Genomic DNA, 25256 nt, shown 5'->3' with positions numbered 1-25256 from the left:
TACGCCCCCCACACTTAAGGATACAGTGAACTAGTGATGTGTATTCCAGTTCTTTTAAGTGAACTGAATCTTTAGAATCATTTCACCCAAAATATTTGTTCAAACTTTCTGATTGGGTGTTTGATCTGTGACGTCATTCGGACACTCTATTACGTGCCCCGCGATTTTTAGGTGTTCCTAATAACAGGCCACTTTATTAGGGAAAAATCACGGTCAAAGCTGAAATGAAAGTGAAAAGTGCCACACCCGCCCTCACCCCCATTTTCTGATTGGCTGTTTAATATGTGACGTCATTCATACTCCATTAGGTACACCGCGATTTTCAGGTGTACCTAATCACAGGCCACTTCATTAGGGAAAAATCACAGTCAAAGCTTCACGGAAAGTGAAAAGTGCCACACCCGCCCTCACCCCCACTTTCTGATTGGCTGTTTGATCTGTGACGTTACTCGGACACTCCTTAGGTAAACCGCCATTTTCAGGTGTCCCTAATAACAGGCCACTTCATTAGGGAAAAATCATGAAAAGTGCTACACCCGCCCTCACCCCCACTTTCTGATTGGCTGTTTGATCTGTGACGTCACTCGGACACTCCATTAGGTACACCGCCATTTTCAGGTGTTCCAAATAACAGGCCACTTCATTAGGGAAAAATCATGGTCAAAGCTTCACGGAAAGTGAAAAGTGCCACACCCGCCCTCACCCCCACTTTCTGATTGGCTGTTTGATCTGTGACGTCACTCAGACACTCCATAGGTACACCGCCATTTTCAGGTGTACCTAATCACAGGCCACTTCATTAGGGAAAAATCATGAAAAGTGCCACACCCGCCCTCACCCCCACTTTCTGATTGGCTGTTTGAGCTGCGACGTCACTCAGACACTCTATTAGGTACACCACCATTTTCAGGTGTACCTAATCACAAGCCACTTCATTAGGGAAAAATCATGAAAAGTGCCACAGCCGCCCTCACCCCCCCCTTTCTGATTGGCTGTTTGATCTGTGACGTCACTTGGACACTCCATTAGGTACACCGCCATTTTCAGGTGTTCCTAATAACAGGCCACTTCATTAGGGAAAAATCATGGTCAAAGCTTCACGGAAAGTGAAAAGTGCCACACCCGCCCTCACCCCCACTTTCTGATTGGCTGTTTGATCTGTGACGTCACTCTGACACGCTATTAGGTACACCGCTATTTTCAGGTGTACCTAATCACAGGCCACTTCTTTAGGGAAAAATCATGAAAAGTGCCACACTCGCCCTCACCCCCACTTTCTGATTGGCTGTTTGATATGTGACGTCACTCGGATTTTTATATAACATAGATATATAATAAAAACAAAAAAAAAGGAATAAAACACCAGACAAGTTTAAGATAAATCTTTATTAAAATAATTATAATAATAATTGATAATAATAAAAGTAAATTTCAAACCAGCAATATAATGTGAAATTGCAGTAGATATATTGGATCACAATATTTAGGTATATATGCATACACGTTATTTAAAAACTACGATAAGTGTTATAAAATAAAGATTACCCAAAGAAAAGCATACTCTCCCCGTTGTTGCATAACAGCGCATCCCTTCATGCAATAAAGTTCGCCGTTAGCTTGGAGAAAACTTGCATAAAAGTGGTGTTTCAGTGAGTGGATCTTTCTTTCCTTGGGGTTCGAAGGGGTTCATGGAAAGGGTTGGATGCGGAAGCGAATATTTCGAATACTAAACTGTTTGTTTGACTGCTCTGTATGTGCAGACGCCAGGGTTTAATAAACCCCTCAAATATCAAACAATACAATTTGGATGACATCATTCTGGACAACACAACACTGTATACAATATTGTAAATTTAAGGAGGGATTTATTCAATCAACTGTCCCATCAGAAACCCTAAAAACAAAAATATTTCAACAATTTTTCCAACATACCAACATACATACAACATACCTAAGAAAAAAACAGGTCTCAAGACAAAAGAGAAAGAAATGTGATACAATAAAAAAGAAAAAAAAATGCAAATATGTAGGTTACATCTGCTTAAGGCACAGGCACACACAATTTGCTTGGATTTAGAGTGCTTTCATCGTGGCAACGAAGATTGAGATTATGTTAATTTAAAGTCATCGACTATGAAAGACGAGGCTGAATCGACAATCAACGTCAAAGGAGTTTTACATCGGTGAAATCTGTAATACAATTAGCAGTGTCTGGAAAATGGACACAAATATGTTCTTTTGTTCGTTAAGCTACTTTCTTGGTTATGGTTTGCATTCTCAGTGAATAAATAAACATGCCACGCACTTTAGATTCCAAACAAGCATGGAATTCTTGACAAATCAAAATGTATAAAATCCGACCATCTGTTTTAAGACAACTTAATGTTGGCTTGTGAACAGTTTTCGTTTCACCCTTCATTAAAGCCAGTAAGCAAGGAAATTCCTTCATTACTTATCAAAAGCATACAGAAGAAAATATACAAAAGTGGGCTGTGGTAACAAGTAACCTTCACCTAGAAATGGACTATTACTATTTTTTAGCATTATTATGCTGTGCATGCAGAGAATATGAAAATAATTGACCTCAGCCATCTGTTTTCACAAGTTTGGACCACATTTTCAGATGCTAACCTGTTCTTTATCAGGGGTCCCTCGCTCAAGGGCAGAATGAACAATTTCACTTCATTTTTCCACTGTATTCCTTCATTATTAAAAATAAAAATAATACTACTGGCAGGATCTAAACTTCAAAACTAATTTGATTGGGCTTTAAAAGTAGCACATTGACCTTATCTGACATCCGAGTGTTTTTCTAGTGGTGATGCAATGTTAATATGGCCTGCCCCCAATTCAGCGTTGTTTCATAACAGCCTCATCTTGCCCAATTGTGTTGAGGTGTACTCACTGTAGAGTGCATTTCAAAGCATGAACAAGCCATAGATCACTCAAAAGCTATCATGGCTGGACTTGTACATTTTTAAATATAGCATACAACCATGTATATAGCGCATTTGTTTAACACAAACCACAACTATGTGGCAAGACGACAGGTTTAAGAGAACACGGAAAAACGTCACGTTTTAGTCCCTGCTGAAGGCTCCCTGAGCAGCTGTTGCAGCAGCAGACTGGAAGGTTCTGTTGGTCAGGACATCACTGGAGAACTCCTGCTGAGCCTTGCTGAAGCTGGCTCCTGTACGTCTGTACTTGGAATGGACCTTTGTGGCAAAGAATCATAAATCATATTTCAGCGGTTTAACAGCAATTTCATGATGAATTTCTACTCTACATTTTTATAATATACTGTATTGTGTAAAGAGGAAGTAAACCCCAAAATTGTCTTTGTAAAATGTTCTGTGCAGTACAACTAGCCGAAAGACTGGATCAGCAATTCTCTGAGGCTGAGTCGTGATTGGTTGTGACCTGAGACCTGGCAACTGTAATGTCATTTTTAGTCGACAGCAAGTGGCAAAATGGCCGCCCTGTGCGATGAATAAAAAAAAGGTGAATTTTGCCGCTTAACTCATATTCCACAAACGCAATATTAATCTGAATGCCATGTATAGACCCGTGGAGGTATTGTAAAGAAAATTTTGTGGTTGACTCCCCTTGAAGTGTTGGCAATCTATATATGCTATGACTCACTGAAAACTAACCAAATGAGACACACACACACATGTACACAATAACACTTAGGTGGTCTGCTAAATAATAAATATCTTTAGCAAAGCTGGCAAAAGCTTAGTTTGGAATACCATTTTTAGCAGCATGACGGCCAGGACGGCGTTGACAGTGAAAAAGCCAGCCACCACCATCATGACCACGGCCACAGCCAGGTTTTTGTTGATCATGCTGATGGACGCAATCCAGCCACTGTCAACATTACAGACATACAAACGTGCTATCAACAAAACAGGAAGCACTATGTAGCAGCATACAATGTGAATGAATACATATGCTAGACCTTCACCAGTTTTTGGCGGCGGAAAAACAAGGTCAACGAACATACTGTCTTTCGAGAGTATCAAGGGGAAATGCAAAGAGAAAGGAATCACACACTTACAAAGTATAGAACCCCTTAAAGAAGACAACAATGATCTGTCAAAGAGACACAAAAGAGAAGTTCAAGTAGAAGCCACAACAGTACAAACACGCACAAGACTCCATCCATGTGGTGGCCTAGGACATGCAGATTATCCCCCAAGTGTACCGCTCACCTGTTGCCCCATTTGGGGATCCCCACAGACTGAATGATGTACACAGTCACTTGGAAGAAAAAGACGAAGAAGAAGAAAAAGAAGCTGAAGGAACTGTCAGACCTGGAAACAAAAGAAGGACACACAAAACAAGGAAGTGAAACTGCATATTTTTGATAATCCATTTGGTCCATGAGCACAAAGCCAGCAACCGAGCAGAGTATACCTGAAGGCTCTGTATACGGGTCTGTACCAGCAGATGAAGGCGATAGGAGTGAAGAGGAGGAACCAGAGGATGGACAGACCAAAGTCAACGCCATACTGAGAGTCCACAGTGAAGTAGGCCAGGCAGGCCAGCACGTTGAGGAACAGCGTCACACAATGAACTGCACAAGCACAATCACCGACATACATGAACAGTGAACGGCTAGAACCTAAACCATCAGACTCGTGTGTCTGTAACTAATTGTTTTGTTGATTATCAAAAACAAATATTTGTGGGACACGTGAACTGTAACCGTCATGTAAAGCCATAAGAAATACTTTTAAAAATGCAAGCACTTTCCACATTATGAGGCAGATTTGTATGTGGTTTTTTTTTTTTTTTGTATCAGCATGTACCGTTTAAGGAGCTATGTCTACCACGATATCTAGAATTAACCTTCTATTTGTGGGGGACTGGGACCTGCTGTGAACAGCAAAAATTGGTTAAAGACTGGGTTTGGAGAGGACCATAAAGTACCAACATTGCGTCTGGCATACTGAATATAATTGAGAAGCCGAGTTATATAAACTAATGCATTCAGTAGTTAAATTGTTCAACAAACCACTCCCACATGAGGCTGAATAGTATAGGCAGCCTAACTAACACGCAAGCACAAACTGACGTGACCTCACTCAGGGAAAAATTGCTGGTGCATTGGAGAGAGGAGCTGCATACAGGGACAACCAACAAGACAACGCATCTCAAATGGGAGAAAAAAACTAATGAATTGGAACTAACAACAAACCGAGAAAGTAGCAAAGTAATACATTCACTGCTTTAGCCTGAACACAAAAACAATAAATAGCTGAGATTTTAAGTAAATATCGGCGGATGGGTTGAGAATAAAATCCGTAAAAATGCGATACATACCGAGTTAAGACCAATGCCAGCTACAAAAACAGCAAATGTGCTCTCTGGTCTTGGTGGATTGAACTCCATATTCATATGGATGAAAGATACTTACACATCCACAGGTAGTACATTCTTTTGCAGATCTGGCGGTATTCCTCAGGGATGTCGAACTCAAAGTCTTGGTAAAAGCACGGCTTCAACGGAAAGAACTTGGGCAGGGGCGGCCAATTGTTCTCAGTAACTGGTGGTCAAATCGCAAAATTCTGTTACCTCCCAATCGTTGAACAATATACTCATTTGAAAGAGTGACTTACCGCCCGTGTTCCGGGATGTCCTGTTCTGAAGTTCCTGCTCCTTACGCTCCAACTCTGCTGTTTTCCTCTCTAGTTCTTCTTGCTGCTTGATCAGATTTGCCTGACCGGCAGCCGTTGCAGCAGATATCTGTTATCAAACAGGGAGGTTGCCGAGTTATATACGTACAGTCAGACACATTTCATTCAAATGACCTTGCGATGGAAACCTGAGAGACATCAATGCTTCCATGACCATAAATTAAATAGTCATGTAGGTCTCTTATGCTTGTTTTTAGATACAGTGATGTCTGAAAAATGAGGCAACATGAGGTGGAATTTGGTTAGTAAGTGAGCCACTCAGTGGAGTTGTTCTTGGTTGCAATCTCAGCTGAAGTCTTTCCGTTTGGAGTGTGCATGTTTTGCTGGAGAATGTGTGTTTTGTGTGTCAGGTTAACTGACAACTCTAAATTGTCCATAGATGCAAAAATAAGTGTGAATTTTGTTTGTCTGGCTGTATGACACTGACTGGCAGCACGTCCAGGGCCTCACCTGACTCCCACCCAAATCTATTACGACAAATGCAAAATCATATGACGAGTTGAACTTCAGATTTGAAAGTTTGTGTATTAAATAGCTTTAATCTAACTACACTTGTGCTCATTTCATTTCTCTCACTTGTGAACTCTGCTCTACAGATGTTTGCAGTACGGCAGGTTGAGAGGAAACAGCTGAGATGGGGATGGTCGTGTCACTGCGATCCTTCTGTGGAATATCACGTAATGCAGGTTCTTAAAGAATTCAAGGTTGGAAGAACTGCAATATACATCAAAAGACAAGCAGCTCACCAATTCAGTAGAGAAAGGGTTGTATTCCTGCATCCCATCAACGGCTCCTCGGGTGGCCCGAGTGACAGAAGCGTCCTGCAAAAGATGTTAGTTGTTATATTATTCATATTATCACTAGTCATTATTAAAGAAAGGGGGAACAACAGATGCTCAAGTGCATTTTAGGCATGTGGAGCAATACTACAGGTTCAGTGTTCAGGAAGAACATTAAGTCACATTTCCTGGAGGGTACATGACCTATTAAGGCACTATTGATTCCTTGAGTCTTTGTTAAAACGTTTCCAGGTTGAACAAACACCTTTCCTTAGCAAATATGGACCAAATACGCGTGCCACAAATGTGCGACGCTCAAAATGAACATTACAGACAAGTGAGATGGTACAAGGGGGCAGCCCATGACACAAAAGCCCTCAAAATGCCACAACGACCCTCACACAGTGGATGATTTAATTTAGAAAGTGAGGTATTTCACCTTTTTTATTATTTTTAAACTTCTTTATAAGTGGCGTTGTCTTGTGGCGCTATATTATTGGCTGAGTAGCAGCAGACACCTGTTGCGACTCTTACCTGTTGAGGTTACAATACCAAGTCATTATTTGAAGCTTGTTTCATGGTCTTCTCTTTATAAACGGCCAATATTTGTACAACATTTTATTTTAACTTCAAGGGCGCTTGTTCCGGTAGGAATTGTTGAGGCCAAACCCAGCAACCGACCAAACAGGTTTCTTTAGCGTGTCCTAAACCCAAATTAAGGACCAAAGTCGTTTGTCCCTTAAAAACAAGAGGAAAACAAGAGTCTCACCTGGAAGGGATTTACGTCCACAGGGTCGGCGAATGGGTTGTTGTCAAATCCCGACATTGTGGTGTTGGGGTTTTCTTGTCGATAAACAACGCACCTTGTTGCTCCCTGGCTGCAGCTGATCCCGATGGCGGTGCGGCTGCGTTCTGCGCATGCGTCACTCCACAGGTATTCACGTCACAGCAGGACCGCCGCGTCACAATTGATCGATTTTAGGTTTGGGTAGCAAAAATCTTATCTTTTTGAGGTACCCTTATTTTAACGCAGCGCAGCTTGCACTAGTCACATACCTACATTGTTAAGACTCTAAATTAATGTTTGGATTTAAACAGAAAAGAAATGACCGTGCAAATCCGAGGACATCTTGATGTATTCACGTAATAAACCAGTATGGCTTTGAGATGTAGCAAAGCTTTTAATATCATGATGTCACTTTGTTACTTTGTCTTTTTTTCAAGGCGATTTAACAGTCACATCAATAGTAGATCTCCCCATGTGGCTTTGACGCTCCCAAAACTACAAGTGGTGCGAGCAGGATTTAAAATGTTTCTCTTCCACTCTGATCACCTACTTTGATAAATAATTAAACTCAAATTACACAGAGAAATAATCAGATACAGAATTTTACAAAAAATACTCAAGATTCAGATTTCTGCACTTGATCAAAAAAATAAAAAAGAACAGCCCAAGGTTAAGAATTATATCATCTTGGAACAAATTGTACATTATATGGATGGCACATTAATAAATTGTTCTTAAACCTGATGAAATATTAATCATTAATCTTTGACAGAACTTGATCTTTTCCCATGTAACACCTTGAAATTAAGAGGCACTTCGAGGCTACAGATAAAACAGGAAGCAAGACAGACAACATGGTGTGTTTTTTTTTTTTTGGGTTGCTATTGAGCAAATAGTCAAGGAGGGTTTGATACTGGGGGGTCAGGAAAGATGGCATTTTTGTTCACTATACTGTACATATGGACTGTACTGTACATTACAGTTGCTTTATGGCTGTTAAATAGTTAATGCAAGGATTTTATACACATCTGACATTGTTCGCAGTACATAGGTCCCCTTGGCAGGAATTACACACCAGCTAACTTGGTCCCTTTGATGGTGGTATCTCCCTTGCAGAGTGGAAAAGTAGCATTTTAAGTATATCGACCGCTTGGCACATGAACACACACATATATATCCTCCATTGCCATATTCTGTAACTTCTGACCAAAATAGTTCCAAAGAAAGGAGGAGAAAAAAAAAAAAAAGATGATAAATATGTGACTTCAACTTCCCAGCATAAGCTGGTGTTCCGGCTTTGTACAGTATTTATAAATGTATAGGCTAATAAAATTTACGTGACAATAAAATTCATTAAATACAAGGGGAAAATACATTTCGTAATCAAGCAACCACTGTATGTATACATTGATTGTTATGAACTGTAAACTCAAGAGCAGCTAATAATTGTGAGAGTTAGATTCAATACAACATCAGCTATCCCTGATGCCATGTTTGTTTCGCTTCGGCTTTCCAGCCTTGGAATATTCACTATCACCGTCTTTGACATTTCCAAACATTCCCTTTGCTCTGCCCTCCAGACCAGCATGTGTTCCTCTTGATAACTGGTGCGGAGCTGCCAAGGCACAGTTGTGAGAGCTTCAGTGGCTGCATTGGTCACACAAGTGGAGCTCCTTACCGCTGACCATCTTGTACCTCTTCACTATACACGGCACTTGGGTACAATTCTTTTCGGTTTTAAAGGCTAGGTAAGCGTGCTTCCAGAGTGTGTCATCATTGAGTCCTTCATACCATGAATTCATTCTTGCCGTACACCGGCTGCTGCTGTATGTCAGGTGGCTCACTGCTGTGACTGCCGCTTTCTCTGCTATGCCTTGGGGATACATGTTTGGCCCCCCTGAGTTTCTGTTTACCTTTCTCTGGATTGAAGGTGCCACGGCTGGAAAACTGTGGTTTTTCATCAAACACGCTCTCCAGCTCTGCTGTAGGACTGCAGTTGAAACTGTCAAAGCGGGAAGCTTGAGGCGCATTCTGGGCCTGTGATGCACCCGAGCTTGAAGAGGGAGACTTTGAAGCGGAGTGGTACCGAAAGCCACGGCTGGTATTCGAGACGGGAGAAGGCGACGACTGGAAGTATGACAAGGAGGAGTAGGGGGAAACACTCGAGGAAGAATCCACAGAGTCCAGGGAATCTGGTTGCCGTCTCAGAGTGCGATGTCGTGGGCTCTTTCCATCGGACCTCCGAGACCAAGGGGGAGTCAAAACTGGACGTCTCTCTGAGAAATATGGACAGTTTACATTTTATTTTATGATACAAAAGAGCGAGAAATATATTTTCTCAGTTTCTATACAGCGACATACCAGAAAAGTCTGAAATAGCTTCAGGGTCCACATTGAGGTTTTCAGAGCTGTCAGCAGTACCGATAGAGGCCTCCGACTCCAGTGTCTCATCATCCGATGCTCGTGGCTCCAGAGTCAGCATCTCAAAAGTCAGCTCCTCTCTGCGGGAGCACATTAGCATGTGAGTTGAATATGCATCATTAAGTGCTTGCCAATTATGTGCAGTGACAGCATTTACTTCTCTTTTTGCAAGTTCTCAATTTGCTCCGTCAGCACTCTCTCTTCCTGCTCCATCGCTGCATGCTGATGCTCGGAGATTTCCACCAAAGACTCAGCTCCCTCGTTCTCTTCTATTACGGCGTCTGACAATGACTGAAGTTGTGGGCTCACGGGAGGCGAAGGTGAGTGAAAGCTTAGACGTTTTCTCTGGAAAACAAATCAATGAGAACATGAGCACGAAAGCAGGGTTCGTTATGTGGAAGCCAATGTGAATCTCCAGGAAGCGCACCTTAGCTCCCACCCAGAATGAAAATTCATCAGTATGTCGGGGTGAAAAATATGGCCTCCTCTCTCGGTTAAAATGAACAGGAGCATCTCATTAAATTGAAGTATATAGAAAAGTTTGAAGTGTTTTATTTTATTTTAGAACTTCACAACTGAACAAAAACACATACTTCACTCCTAAGAATCATAATGTATAGATTTAATTCAGCCATTATATCTCTCCTATTATTAAAATAATTTTGATATTTTATGAAATATTAGCATTTCTTATCGCTAAAACGTGTATTCTATCTACAGTACAGACACTTTTAGAAAGTATCATTTTCAGACAAATTTTTTTTCTTACTGATTTCATAAATCTTTTTCCACTTTCTTCAAACTTACTGAGATGCTCATGTCTTATTTGTGCTGATGATACACTAAAACAGAGCATTTTATACTCTGATGACAACGTTGACAGCATTACGCTTGCAAATAAGTGTGTGAATCAGTATCCGCTGTCGCAATTTCGATTGAAAAACTCAAATTGCCTAAAGTAGTGGACCTTATACTAGTAGTTACCATGCTGCAAAACAGCAGCAGCAAATGAGTCTAACAAAGGTGATCGTTTTTAAAGACTTCAGACCATCGTCATTTTCATCTACTCTTGTCAGTAGTTTGTTTTTTCTTTTAAATAATGTTGTATTATGTGCTTTGTCATTTACTGAATTTATAGAGACCCCTCCAAAAGCTTGTATTGCAACTTGCACACACAAACTTAAATGAAAGGCTGTCTTCACACTAACTCCAAACCCTTTTCATGCATTAGAACTTGTTTCGTACCACAGAATGAAAAGTTGACACAGGCACCCACAGGCACTTGGATGGGAAACATTGGAAATGCAGCCGAGCACAAAAACACAACCCACAAACCACAAGGCAGTTGATGACAGTACACCACTGATCAACATCTATACTTTACCTTTTTTGGTGTCTTTGACTGTGAAAATGAAATGAGAAAATGTCAAATGTTTTTTCCCGACACACCTTCAAACTTCAGTTCAAGGCATCTACTTAAGTTTAATAAGTCTTATACTCGGGTTGTATAAGAAATCGTGAACTGCTATAACCTAAGAAAAAATGTAATTTGGGTTTAGAGTAGTCAAACTGATTTTCTGACGTTGGCCTACTTTCACGTTGGACGAAAGGACCCAGCTTACTCGTTCAATTTCATCCCAAATCATCAATCCGCCTGCCTACGGATCTGGCCTTCCCCAAACTTTTCACATTCACCTGTACCGTAACACTTTTAATGTCAAGTTTGTTACAAATTTATAGTTATAATTAGTATCAGTCTTACAACTTTCACTATTGCGCAATTGCACGGCACAGACTCAAATATAGTTCAAAGTAAGGGTTACTGTGCAAAATAACGGACGTGATAGAGAGGATCCCAAAAAGGGTGACCAGCACCCATGCAGGACAAGTAACGTGAGACAGAGTTTAATCATACCATCGATCTTCGGATGAAAGTCAATCTGCATTTGGCCTTAGTTTCAGCAAACTCCAGGGTACTGATGTCATTCAGTCGCACTTTGTACTTTGTCATCTGCTCACAAATGACAAGTTCGACGCACCTATAGACAGACAGAAATGCACCATGGTGGGACTACAAACATTTCCTGACCCCAAGAATAGTACACACAATTATCGTCATGTATTTTAGTCTTGACTACAGGTTGAGGACATGCTTACGCTGTGGTTTTGCTGATATCCTGGACACTTTGAAGTGGATCAATGGTGTCTGGACAGCGCAGGATACAGGGAGCAAAAACTATGGCCAGTGCATTAGCTGACATACGGTTTGTGTCCTCTTGCAATGCAATCCTGAAAGGATCAATACAGGTTTGTAAGAACTCCATTAGGGTTTTGTTTGAACACATTTAAATCATCTGCATTTACCTGACAAGATGGAATATGAGCCGTTCCAAAGTGTTTAGGTGCGTTCTGCTTAACTGGTCAACAACTGAATACACCCCTCTTATCATTTCCTTTCTATCCTGCAAACCTGAGAAAGGACAAATATTGTTGTTTTTTTTAATTTGAAGGCATTCACAGAATGTGCCGTGGAAGACGTTTTAACACACATGGTGGGGAACTTACCCATCGCACGAATAAACTCCTCATATAGCTCAAACGTCATCAAAGGACTTGGCAGGTCTCGCAACCACTGCTTGAAGACACTGGCGATGACATGGATGTTGTAGTCATCCAGATTCATGCTCTCTACATCTGTGACAACACAAAGACAGAGCAGAGCAGAGCAGAGCAGAAAGTTAAATGTGTCATCTTTGAATTTTTGGCTTCAACATCCTGGTCACAACAAACTTACCTGTGTCAAGTCCCTGCTTCAGTTCTCTGATTTTATTGGTGGATCCTGATTTTCGGTAGATTCCCTCAGTGTAGAGGCCGTGCATCTCAATGTAGTTGATAAGCTTCTCCACCACAAGGGGCACCGTTCTCTCATCATTTATCAGACGCGACACCTCCACACCAAATTGTCTCGGGGAAAGCTCAGGGTCGAACTGTTCAAAGAGCAAAAATAATTGCTCAAAGAGTTACACGTGCACATGCAAAAACACCAATACAATAATAATAATGATGAAAAAACATGGCACGATTCGAGCTTGCTAACAATGTAGGCAAAAATGGGTCCGTATCAGCATTAATGAAGTCACGGACTTCAACTCACCTTCTTACTGCATTTGGTGGTCGTCTTTTGGCAGCACTTTCTGTGGCAGGCGTAACGGCACACTGGGTAAACACAGGCAGAAAAATCAAACACACTCGTATTGCCATTATCCACAGAAAGGCAGTGCCTCCTCATCTTTCAAAGAGCCCAGTCAAACCCAAAAAATGATTCGATGAAAACGGCAGAGCAGAATTGGCCGGCATGAGAAGAATACTGAGTGAAGAAAGGACAAATTGTGAAGAGACATTTGTGGGAGTCGCAGAACCACAGACCCACATGAGTCCAGTTGAAGACAATCTGATTAGAACATTGAAGGGAGAGAGGGCGGGATGTGACTTTCAAAAGCCAGACTCACTCACTCAGACACTGTAATGTGTATTTTATGGTGCACGGTAGCCAGAGATCATGAGAAAGTCTTTATGAAAAAAAGCATAGGCCTGAAGGCTAGCTAGCAGTATTCATAAACACAAACACATTATCTAAGTCTAATCAAATCATATCTGGTTAAATGTTATTCTAGTCCATAAGCAATCTATTTGTGTGGGTTCATCACATGATTTGTTCAACCGCAACTCTGTTAGCAGTGAAGTGTTTTGGGGCAAGATGTGGACTTTCCATCTGACAAAGTTATTTTTGGTTAAATTACAAACACACAAAAGTAATAATAAAATTATTCCACCAAATAAAACACGTGGCCCACTTTTACTTTCATAAATCACATTTCAACTATTTTCACAAGTGATTCCTTTAAAAATCCACAATCTAGTATGTGAGCATACTCACGTTTGCAAACGCAGGCGCGATCCATCATCCAAATGAGCGATGAGCAATATTCACAGTATGTGGGGATGCTGTATTGGGTGGATTTGAAGATGTGACCGTTATGCTCCTCCACCTGAATATGGGAGAAGAAGCTTCAACTTCACTGGAAAGTGATAGCAACGTTTTGGACAAAAGTTCTGGAAAACACCTCTCAATTAATTCTTCAATTGAATCTACAATCTTCAGTTTAACAATTTTTTGGAGACAATTGTATGTTTACAACAACAGTTACAAAACCGACCATGTTTGGCTAATCAAATTCTCTGGATCCTCCTAGATAGTTACGAAAAAATATGTTAAAACCGTAGTCCACTGGTGTGCTGGAAGCTAATGCGAATATTCTGGACACTCTCATGCAACTGAGGTAAACAAAATAGGTATTTGACGCAGCTATCATTATGATGCAGTGCAGTTCTTCACCTCTGCACACCACAACCCCAATAATGAACAGATTCGCTTAAATAAAACGTTCTTGACAACTTGTGACAGTGTTACAGTTGTAAAAAGCTGAATATTGGATAACAGATACAGTGTTGTGGCGGATTGGTGTGTGTGTGTACGCCGTACGAACTAAACAAAATATAAATGAGGTCGATTCGACAAAATGCAAACGCAATCAATCAAGATCAAAATTCTATGAAGATGAACATCAATGAAGAAACTTACAACATCTGCATCTTTCTTCCTCCGCTTTTTGCGTTCAGGTTTCGGTTGCTGTTAAACACAGACATCACGGACATGAGCACACGCACATGAAATACTCGAACTACCCTGTATGACTTACCTTAGTTTGTGTGCTGTTCAGAGGTTTATACTCCGTCATGAACTCATCCAGGAAGACTTTAAAAGTATTAACCCAAACTTTGACAGGAGACTCTCTCCAGTCCCTCTGCTCCTGCCGCATGGTCTTTTCCAGGATTTGCTCAAACAGAGCGTAGAGGTCTTTGTAGCGGATGCTCTTACCATCGTCCATCTGGTGTAAAACGAGCATAACATTTTTCAAGTTACACTGGGGAGAATTATTCAGCCAAAGCAGATTGAATTGTACAGTGTAAACCGTCCGTGATTGCGGAAAAGATTATATACCGCCAGGGCTGTGGAAAAGGAGTTGAAGATATTCATACGGAATTCCTTCAATGCTTTTTTGAATACAACATCCACCATGGTGTCTTTCTTGCTATCCTCTGTGTCCAAGTCGTTAATCTGAAAATATAACACACAAATTAGATTTGAAAAGAAATATCAACATGATGGTCACAGATGGTCTCAAGCAGATTTAATTCAGGGGCTTTACAAAAAAAAAAAAAAATGGCACCATCTTTGAGAATCCAGTGTCTTGACCAGGTGGGCTTTGTATCATTCTTACTTGAATACACTTTACGCACGGAAACTGAGTGGAGCTCCCCAAGTACAACAAGAAATGTGAAGAGGGCCATGAGCATCTTGGTTCATTTCAAATCCATCGTGAAAATATTTCACCAAAGTGTAAATATGAAGGACGTAACAGGAGGGGTCATGAAACAACTCCACGAGTGTGTGGCCTCACCTTCTTCATGAGAAAGTCATTCATGCTTCTGTAGTCATTGATACAGGTGAGGATCTGCAGGCTATCACTTGGCCACTGAATAGGCTCCGCCGTCACATTGCTGATCTTGACACTGCGCCTCCGCTTCACCTTGGGAGAAGGTTCCTTATTCTCTTTCAGGTCTCGGAAGCCTCGATCCCACGTCAGGTCGGGACTGTAGCGAGGCGACAGGCTTTCTTCACCTGTTCAACATAAACCACAAGCTCCGTCAGATGTAGTAATCTCGACGTGCGGTGAGGTTGATGTTCACATTCAACCCCCTTTATTTGATTCCATTGGAAAACAAATCAAAACATGAAATTGATTGTGAAGACCTTCTCTTAGCAATGGCCCGCTGTCTCCAATGTCTCCTTCCAAGGAGTCACCCCCACAAATCAGCTTCTCTCTGGAGGCCTTCTTATCAACGTGTTTGGTCTTGCCCCAGAAGCGCATCTTCCCACGAACTCTGCTAAAAAATTGAAGTACACAACAAAAAATTCGTGCAAAAAATTGTGTTTCAAATGTACAAGATGTAAATGCTGATTTCCATTTTTTATTACTTCTAGTAAAGTTTAGGTAAATGACAAACCTTCCGTCCTGCGAGTTCTTGCGCAGAGAGTTCACTTTTCTCAGATCTCCCGATGACATAACGTGTAGATCCTTGTTTCCCTCTGAGCCGGCAGGCTGGAATGTAAACGATTTAAAGGTTGAAAAGTATTGGGCCAAAAGACTAAAACATTGGTCTATATCACGACCTGCCAGTAGATGGCAGCGTAGCACATCCTTTTATTGTCTTCCATCATGCCAATAAAATCCCCCAAAGAGTAACTAATTAATTGAATCATTTAAGAATTCAGAGTTGACAAATTCAGTGACACAAAGTTTAGAGACCACTAAAATTAAAACAGATTAGATCGACATGCACATTTTGCAAAAAACTCTACAAAGAACTGCAGAAACACCTGTGAGAAATGAAGGAAAAGTTGTTAGTAAATCCACTAAAAGTTTAGTTGTAGGTCTGGGAAAACACATTTGCGAAACTGCCCTCCTTCCATCGCAAGTTAACATATACTGTTGATAAACATTTACTGTTGAAAGGGAGGCTGAGTGACCCTCCAATCCATAAATTAAACTCATTTTACAACAGATGTTTCACCTTCTGATGACATCTTGTTTCAATGCAAAATATTTTGGGGCTTTTCACAATGTGTCTTCCACTGAGTCATTTAAATGAAACAGATGTTGAAGCTCAGGATAAAGAAGTGTATGGTCTCAATGCTGTGGGGGGGGGGTTAGAAAAAAAAAAAAAAGAAGCAGAAGAAGAGCATATAGGCAAGGCCAGCGATGGCATAGGTGGGACCTGTTACCATTTCGGAGTCACTAAAACAGGAGCCTCCTAGGCCTTCATCTGTGGAGCTCTGCTTGCAGAGGGGTAGGGGGGACTGATGGGGGCTGGTGGCCTCATAGTCATCCTCATCTGAATCGCCCCCAACAGAAAGGACGGGGGCGCGGGTGAGGAAATCTGAGCGAGTCCGTGACATTCGGGCTTTCTTTTTGTGCCCCACTCTGCCCACCTGGAGTTCAGCGAAAGCGATAACAGCATGTTGAAATAGCAAGAGGATAGAACCCAGTTGCTGTCATAACCTTCTTCTACAAGGTTTGTGTATTACCACTTTTGGTGCGACACAGAAAACAGGCCACCCAAAATGCACTTTGTTCACTCACTCATTCTAAGCATCAAAATGCAGAATGCACAGCTATTGAAATAAAAACAACAACAAAAATTGTAATTCGGCTTACATCACGTGTTTTTGCTCCTTTAGGCAGTCTGGAAAATGCAGGCCCCTCTGTAGGGACAGCTTGAGGCATGCCTTTAGTGGCGTTACCGCTGTCGAATCTGAAGGGAGAATATTTAAGGAAGGAAAAAAAAAAAAAAAACCCCATAAGAGACATGACTTGATTTGCCTGGATAAATAAAGATGACCTGAAATGAAATAAAACAAACCCACAGTACTGTAGACATAGACATAAAGGATAACTTGGCCAGTACTAAAGTTACATGATGTCTTATCTGGTTCAAGAGGGAGATCTTGATAAAACATCTCACGGAAAATTACATAAACAGTGTCAGTATGTCCTCCACCCAACCTGCTTGCCCATCCGCTAGTAGTTTATTATTTTGATACTTACTTCGAAAATGTTACTTTGTCCTTGGGAGAGAAGAAGATGTTTCCCGGTTTGGCTGACTGACTCACTGCGGAGCCATGACCACGCTGCACTTTCTTGGGGGCTGCTCTCACTCTGGTTGCTCCATCTTTGGACTGCAAGGTGAGTTTGGGTGCCCAGCCCTCCGCAGCAGACTTGCCTTCCTTACGTCGCTCTGTGGGGGCGGAGGCAGGTGGAGGAGGTACCTGGGGAATAGCGTCACCATAGGGGACACCCCGTCCTTGTGGGGAGTATACCGAAGGGTCAGAAGATTCCGACTGGGTTCTCTTAGGAGGAATTATCTCCGATGTTCCCTCGATGAGCAGAGATCTGGGTCGAGGCGGTTTGCTCGAGGTGGCAGGTCCACCATCATCTTGTTCACTCTGCCGACTCCGCTGTATCTTCCGCAGAGCCTCTCCCCTCTGTTTCTCAAACATGTCTCTCTCATACTGAGCAAAGTAAATGCGCTGACGCTCCAACGCTTCCTTCTGTTGTCTTATCTGCTCCATCATTTCCCTCTCATTCTTCTGTTTCTGGTTACGCTGCCTCTCCTCCTTCTCCTCCTTCTCCTCGTTCAACCGCACCAGCTTTTCAAAGACAACCTGATCGACCGTGGAAACGGGCTGTGGTACGCAAGGCGCCGGAGCGCTCCCTGGCGTCTCCTTCCGAGACCCTGACTCACAAACCTCGGTACAAGGATGGACCAGCTCGCTCAGCTCATCGCTCACTGGGGTTTCCTTCTGCATGCTGATCACCACCACCACCGGCCTACGGGTTGACTCTTGCCTTTCTATTGAAGATTGTACGTGTACGGGATTACTCGGAATGACATTGCTCCTCTTATTAGCAGGGACGTAAAAGGTCGGGAGGTAGTTCTCAAGTTTGGACGGATGTGTAGAGGAGACGGTAGGTTCCGTTTGTTCCTGAAAATGGCCTCTGGCATCTGCAGTCAGCACCCTATCGAGTTGCTCTGTCTTGGGGCTTATGGAGAGAAAGTCGTCGCTTGGGTCTGACAGTGCTCCGGGTGAGCCGATTGGCGAGCACAGGTCCTCACTGTCAGTCACTTCCTCTGTGGCTTTGGGAGCATCTTCAATACTCAAAAGTTCAAAGCTGCCTTTGGAGCTCTGACTGTCAGGTGTGCCCTGTGGTGAACACAGAGGGGGTGTGATGGAGGGCACCAGTTCAACAGACCAGCGCCTTTCCTCAGCGGTGGGCGAGCTTCCACCGCAGGTCGTACGGACCTTGAGGAGCTCCAGGCTGAATTTGGCTTGCTCCAACTCTCGCATTCGCCGACTCTCTCTCTTGGCGCGGGTGGCTTTCTGGCTGAGCTCATCAGCTGCTCTGAGCTTCTCTCGCACCACGACTGCGCATGGAGTTACTGAGGGAGGTGACTCTGAGTCCCGTGTAGGTTGTCCTCCTATTCCTTCTTCCTTGAGCTCTCCATCCTTGCTGCCGCAGATATCGAGTGTCCTTTCCCGTTCTTCGTAGGAGTGGTCCTCCCAAGTGCTAAGGTCCAAACCCATCGCTGTCTCATGGGGCTCCTCTTCTGGTGAAAATCTCACCTGTCCATTCTGTAGTTGATTCTTCTTCTCCCTCAGCTTCTGTTTGGTCAATTCCCTGAAGCTGGTGATTGAAAGGATATAAGAACAGGTTTAGCTCATTCAAAATTCAATCTTGCCATATTAGTTTACACTCTGTTATGAACACAGCTCAGTGTGGTCAAATCAAACTTCAGCAAACTTAAAAAGATTTCACTGGAGTTAGAGGCTTATATGAAAATGTTTGCTTTCAGCGGATCAGCTGATTATTGAACTGCTCTGTGGGCTTGCTCATACTGAAATGCTGCCCATTGACCAAGTACACTCTAAAACCATTGTGCAATATACCTTTGCCACCATTTTGCGCTACAACTATCGTTACGTTTAAATCGCTCATGTTCAAAATGTTCACAAACATATCAAATTCAACTCGATAACTCCCAAAAACCAATGGGTGTTTCACCTCTGTTCTCGGTCTTACCGTTGCCGAGCAAGATAGCCTCGGATTGTAGCCTGGAGGCGCACCGTAGTAGCATACAGGCGCAAGTAGGCCTTTCTGGCCCAATGACAGCGCCAGGCCGTCTGAATGACCAGAGCTGCTGTACAGCGTCGAGACAGCCACAGTCGCCATGCCCTCTGAAGTACCAACGCGGCCTCTTTCCACAAAATGAACCTTTGACGCTCCCGGTAACCCCGCCAATGTGTCTGCAGACACAATGCTGCCTCCTCATGTGCATTCTGCTCCATTTGCTCTTCCTCACTGTCCATGGGTCGGTACAAGCGCCACCATTTCTGTCATAAAAAAAAAGGGGAATATTATTTGTTTTTCATTTTAATATGAGTCATTTTTTTCATAGAATACATTGTTGCTTATGAACTTGGACAAAAATCTGCTGTTGTGGATGAATTAATTCCATGTGAGTAATTGGGAAACAATGTAATCATTACACTGTGTCAAAAGGGATTTCCAATGTAGCTAAAAAGTAAAACACACAGGATTGTCCCTAAAAATGAAATTACTGAAACTATGTGCAATGGTGTATATTTTGAAGATTCCTTGCTGCTTTGGAAATGAAAGACAAGATGACGGTTGACAAGGTCAAAAAAAAAATGTGGGGGTAATCAAAAGGACAATTATTTTATCTGTAGTGTGTCAGAAGTCATTTGCTATACTGTCAATAAAGAGATTATTATGTTACTGAGATTTTAGTTTGGAAACAATACAAGGTCAAAAGAATCCAAACAAAGTGTTTCATAACTAGTTAAAAAAAACTCATAGTATAATACTCCAAAAGGTATTTCATTGACAATATTCAGAAATAGTTCTTCTTAAAGGGCAGGATTATAAATTTCTCATCACAAAAAATCCAAAAACAGAAACATGAAATGACTGCTCATTTAGATGACAAAGATATATCAAACTACACACACAACTCACTTCCCACCTATAAAAAGGAACGCAGGCAATGAATACAATAAAAGTTAAGCAGACGAAGAAAAAGACGATACCTGGATGCAGACTGCCGCTGATCTCATTCTAAGGAACTGCTTCCTCTCCAACCGGGCTCTGAACCGTTGTTGAAGCATGACGATGAGCCTGAGAACCTCACCGTGAAGTTTGGCCTGTAGATGCTGACGCTCTGCATCCCGCAGAAACACCTGAGTGGAGGGAGCACCACCAAGTTAGTTAATGACGGCTTAAGAAAGGCAGAGGTTGGAGACTCCCCCTTAGTCTGTGCACACAAACATCTGACATCTCTGACACATGGCCACAAAAATGTCAGGTATGAACTTGTAATTATATAGGCAGCACCCTCAAGACATGGACCCTATCCATGGTGAGAACACACACCCTCCCAATATGGGGCACGGACTTGATTAAATCCTTAGACTAAGACAACTTCCATCAGTTATGTATTCCTCCTTTTAACTCAATGTGCAGAGCATTTTTAAAAATCAACACTTGTTATCCTGATAGCATTCTGACAACATTTAGCTTGAGCTTAATGAATCCTTGTGAACTACATTGTGCAATATGATTGGCATATCGCAACTTGTATGCCATCTAAAATCCATAAAAGGGTGTGTCAAGAAAGGAAGGCGCAACTATACCATTGTCTTGCCCACTTGATAGCCATCAGGTTCCAGGTCCAGCTGGTCCAGCCAGTGCTGGATGTCCTCTCTGCTGGTACTGATGCTCTCTGGGAGCAGCACATAAAAGTGATGGACAAAATCCTATGAAGGGCACAAAAGACAGAACAAAGAAAAATGCTTATTTTGGTTAACCCAGTCCAAACTTAGACAACTGCCATAGTTGATTTCTAGAAAGAAAAAAAAAATACATTTCAGAATTGTTAGTGGCCTTGCAGAAATATATCCCAAACACAAGACACAGACATTGAGCATTCTTGATAAAGCATCACTTGACTAAAGCAGACGCTGCAAATGAACAAGTTGTTTCAGGTGAAAGCCTTCGTTGTTCATCTTTGTAGGTCATCGTGGTGTAACTACGCTGAAGGCCTAACCCTCTTCAAACTGAGGCCCATTGTGTGGCTCCGATCCACTGCATCCTAAGCTGTAGGGGGTGGATGGGGAAACCGATGCCGTGTTTATACAATTATAAGCATGTGGGAGTGTTGCAAAATGGGCAAGACAATGGACAAGCTCTGTTCCAAGGAGTCAGGACACAATCAAATCTGTGAACATGATATCATGCCAAGGATATTTGTCATTAGTGTTGACCGCAGCGCTAAATATGTCTGGATGAATGTCTGGCAAATGATGAACAGTGATGCTCAAGTTATCTATGTAACCTCATCATAAAGGCTACTTTCATGAGGCTCACTCACTTCACTGAAACATTTCGGTAATTACAGTATGGCCAGTACATTCACCGACCACAAAATTGGGTCCGCCTCCATATCACCTCTGATGACATTCAATATAGTTAGCTCTGAATTACCAGCCCACTGTCATGAAACTCTTGTTTCATTTCCTGCTGTTTGAGTTGGGCTTTCAACTGCAGGAAGGTTTTTCTTGGATGAGTTTAGTTCTGCGTGAAGTTAAAAGACGCTCCTTTGTATGAGTTGGTTGAAATCAGTTGGGCAATCTCCTCCAACCTTTGCCACCAATCAAGGCACGTTTGCCTAAAGAAATTTATGAGCTGTCTTTTTAGGGTAATTTGTGAATGGCAATGAAACAAGGCATACGCCTTCAAAGTAACCTGTAGATAAGCTGTGGACACGGTCACTGGTGAGGATCAGAATAACTTCTGGATCCACGAGCGCATTTCACATTTAAATTAATAAATTAAAACAATTAGGGTCACCCTGGTATTTCACCGAATCACGCCTCTCTGAGGGTTGTGCACAAATTTCTGGGTTACGCAATGGTGGGTGTTTCAGAGTCCTAAATGGGAGAATCGTCTGCTACTTAATCTTTGCCTCCAACTTCTAAATGCCATGAAAGCTTTGGCACAAATTTACATCCAAAACTGCAAAATGGCAATAGATAAGAGAATGCAATGAGCCACCATCCCACTGGATTGTCTCTGACATCATTCTAACATATTTATACGGCACAAAGTGAACTCGTATTTCAGCAACATCAGCAAAACTTTTTTTTTTTTTTTTTTCGAGGAGTCTTCACCGCCCGACACTTGTGGAAAAATGAGTGTCAAATATCCTTCAAGCTTTGGGGGTTTTGAACAGTGAGATTGATGGTACTTCTGTGTTCTGGCCAGCACATGCTTGCAGAGAAGGAAAAAAATTTTTAATATGATACGCAGATGCAGCCAGTTTACTGGCTAAACCTTGGCTTATTGAGGGTTTTATAAACCACAGATAACCATCAATTTTATACATAAACTAGTCACATTGTTCACTACTTAGCTTGTGGGAAAAGATGATGTTTTCTGTGGCTGAGGAGACTTTTTTGAATATCGACCATTTTAAAGCCTTGTTTCCATGCTTCGGTTCACTTCAGTATAATGCATTTTGGGCTATGTAAATTGTGTATTATAAAAACACCACTTGTCACTGTTTCACTCAGATAATCATCACTTTCACAAAGATTTAACTAAACACAGCTTGTCTTCTTGAAATAAAACAGCCACAAACCGAGACGAAAGAACACAAAATGCTTTTGTGTCTTTAATTGTGTCACAATGCCCCGGGTTCGATGGCAGGTCACCAGTCATGTGAAACTATTCACATAAATCAAAAAGCATCCAACCCACCAATATACCCTGCAATCGACTCCCTTCTACTGGACATTATTGTTGTTATCAACTCAGGTCACCTCATTTTTGTTTAAATAGCACTTTGAAACAACCATTGCTGCGTACAGGGTGCACTAGCATTGAGTGAGTAGCAACAGCATTTTTTTAATTCATTCATCTCATTAAACAATTGTTTTGCTTTATTGTAAACAAAAATATTTGATATATTTCCAGTATGTATTTATTTACTATACTATATATTAGTTTAATTCCAATCAACTTAAATAGAAAAAAAAATATTACAAATGAGTGGCGAATTCTTATTTCAGTATTGGAATTAAGAATGATAAGGGTACATTTACTTATCTATTAGTCTACCTGTTATTTTAAAATGACCTGACACAGAAGCCCGTTCTAAAAATACATGGCGCCCTTGAGCCCAAAGTTTTTCCAGAGCTGGGCCATTCCATCGAGGTATTGTGAGCTGGAGTGCACTGTTCCACTTTAAATATTCAAACTTGATATGAAATAGCTCAAGGTCCATCCACAGCGTGTTGTCGCCGCAGTGGGATCGTGACAGCGATGTTACCTTAAAGCTGTACTTGATGTTGTAGCCTGATTGTCGGATGCGCACAGTCTCCAGCATACCCGTGTAACGCAGCTGCCTCAGCACCAGGTTGTCATTAAACCGTAAGGGCAGCTGCAAAAAAGCAAAGTGGAAGTTGGAGGAAAGGAAACGCACAGACAATGACACAAGAGGGAGCAACAGGCAGTGGAGGGCGAAAAAGGAGAAGAACAGGAAATGATCAACTGCTCTCGAGTACTTCAAATGCTTTGGGGAAAACTAAACAATCAAGTGGCTGCAGTCCAAGTTGCTCTTGCTTTACCTTGTCAGCATTGGAACGGATGCACTTGACAAAATAAGGCTCAGACTGACCCAGAGTCTCCATTAGCTTATTGAGAGAGGCCTGCACAATAGGGACACATACACAAGACATCAAATTAAACAGAGTAAAAGCAGTAAAAGGTTTGATGATGCTTTTTAGGAATCATTGCCGAGTGTGCCATGTGTTCGTTCATCTGTGCGTGTGTATGTGAGCCTGCGTCAGCTGCGAGAGGAATTCAGTCTCTGCCTTCTCCATGGGAGATTAAAGCAATCAGTACAGCACAGGATGTGGGAAGTGAAGTCATCCACGCACACGGGCCAGCAGCTCTCATTGCACCGTTACCAACAACCATCTCTCGCAAAGAAAACAGAAAATCAGCAAATAGCACTTTGTGCGTGGTTTTCTTAACTGTTCAGTGGAAACTCTATAAAAGTCGGAATCCCCTGCCGTTTTACAAATGCTAATTCAACCAAATATTTCCTGTAAAATGAACTCGCAAGTCACACTTAAAAAACCCAGAGGTCAAAATGTCATTGGGATATGCACTACTCAATATATCTTGCTAGATATCAGCACATTCAGTGAAACTTCAAAACAGTAACTTGCCCCTCAAGACGGTTACTTAAATTAGGGTCTCACGATGAATAATTGATGACAACAGTTTGGCTTTACAACAGATTCAAGTTGCCAAGTCACGATTCGAAACTCATAGTCAGAAATAAACTTATAGTCACAAGTACAGTAAACAACTGGAAGCAAACAACTCAAAGCCACAATGAAAAAATACAATCAGGTTCCAGTAACCGAGCGTGTCCATTGTGTTTGTGTCAAAATATTGTATGTCAGAACATTCACAAACCGCCTGTACACTATTTCATGTTAATGGTACAGATACCTTTATTATGTCAAAATGACTCCGTCGTCCTCAGAGCAAACGTGGCTGCTGAGTGATGACGCTGATAATGTTGGGTCTTTGCTTCTTCCACTTCCTCTAATCTCACGCTTTGTATTACCCGATGCATTCAAACTGATTCTGGACCCAATGTGTATGGCTCATGCATCAGGCGCCATCCATAATGTTCCTCAGTACAAATGCTTTCATTTTAAAGGTAACTAAAAGATCAAAGGTGAGGTGGGCACAAAAACCATGAGGTGGGCACAAAAACCATGATGTGGCA

General features: G+C 41.9%; 2 protein-coding genes across 12 annotated transcripts in view; both read right to left on the bottom strand.

The window, feature by feature from the left end:
• Positions 1–1845: 1845 nt before the first annotated feature.
• On the bottom strand, positions 1846–7587 carry scamp2l (secretory carrier membrane protein 2, like). Of its 2 annotated transcripts, XR_015065714.1 has the most exons (10): positions 7251–7587; positions 6449–6523; positions 6279–6365; positions 5625–5751; positions 5423–5551; positions 4420–4579; positions 4215–4316; positions 4061–4095; positions 3753–3870; positions 3067–3215 (listed from the first exon to the last, which is right to left on the bottom strand). XR_015065714.1 is itself a non-coding variant. In XM_085908124.1 (9 exons), exons 1-9 carry the CDS (start codon positions 7305–7307, stop codon positions 3081–3083), a joined length of 990 nt encoding a protein of 329 aa, XP_085764250.1. In that variant the 5' UTR covers positions 7308–7582; the 3' UTR covers positions 1846–3080. The 2 variants fall into 2 exon arrangements, 1 of the variants encoding a protein (XP_085764250.1); XM_085908124.1 differs by lacking the exon at positions 4061–4095 and having other exon boundaries at positions 1846–3215; positions 7251–7582.
• Positions 7588–7638: 51 nt separating this feature from the next.
• The window catches only part of myo9aa (myosin IXAa), a 69413-nt gene continuing 51795 nt past the window's right edge, over positions 7639–25256 (bottom strand). For 4 of the 10 annotated variants that reach the window (XM_085908113.1, XM_085908114.1, XM_085908120.1 and 1 more), the window contains 25 exons: positions 24079–24159; positions 23781–23891; positions 21085–21207; positions 20482–20631; positions 19454–19764; positions 17420–19057; positions 17030–17126; positions 16597–16803; positions 15819–15913; positions 15565–15698; positions 15212–15432; positions 14752–14868; positions 14450–14638; positions 14332–14379; positions 13627–13738; positions 12844–12905; positions 12484–12676; positions 12255–12383; positions 12054–12159; positions 11847–11978; positions 11605–11728; positions 11074–11091; positions 9847–10034; positions 9630–9769; positions 7639–9544 (listed from right to left, as the gene is read on the bottom strand). In XM_085908113.1, the coding sequence (XP_085764239.1) occupies positions 9054–9544; positions 9630–9769; positions 9847–10034; positions 11074–11091; positions 11605–11728; positions 11847–11978; positions 12054–12159; positions 12255–12383; positions 12484–12676; positions 12844–12905; positions 13627–13738; positions 14332–14379; positions 14450–14638; positions 14752–14868; positions 15212–15432; positions 15565–15698; positions 15819–15913; positions 16597–16803; positions 17030–17126; positions 17420–19057; positions 19454–19764; positions 20482–20631; positions 21085–21207; positions 23781–23891; positions 24079–24159 (5217 nt within the window). In that variant the 3' untranslated portion in view covers positions 7639–9053. The remainder of the gene's footprint in view (positions 9545–9629; positions 9770–9846; positions 10035–11073; positions 11092–11604; positions 11729–11846; positions 11979–12053; positions 12160–12254; positions 12384–12483; positions 12677–12843; positions 12906–13626; positions 13739–14331; positions 14380–14449; positions 14639–14751; positions 14869–15211; positions 15433–15564; positions 15699–15818; positions 15914–16596; positions 16804–17029; positions 17127–17419; positions 19058–19453; positions 19765–20481; positions 20632–21084; positions 21208–23780; positions 23892–24078; positions 24160–25256) is intronic. The other 6 variants (XM_085908123.1, XM_085908118.1, XM_085908117.1 and 3 more) reach the window with 5 other exon arrangements.

The sequence above is a fragment of the Syngnathus leptorhynchus genome, chromosome 3 (genome assembly GCF_054491065.1).
Source record: "Syngnathus leptorhynchus isolate UIUO chromosome 3, UIUO_Slep, whole genome shotgun sequence".
NCBI classification, from domain to species: Eukaryota; Metazoa; Chordata; class Actinopteri; order Syngnathiformes; family Syngnathidae; genus Syngnathus; species Syngnathus leptorhynchus.
Note: the sequence above shows the minus strand (reverse complement) of the source record. Positions and strands in the feature narration are given on the sequence as shown.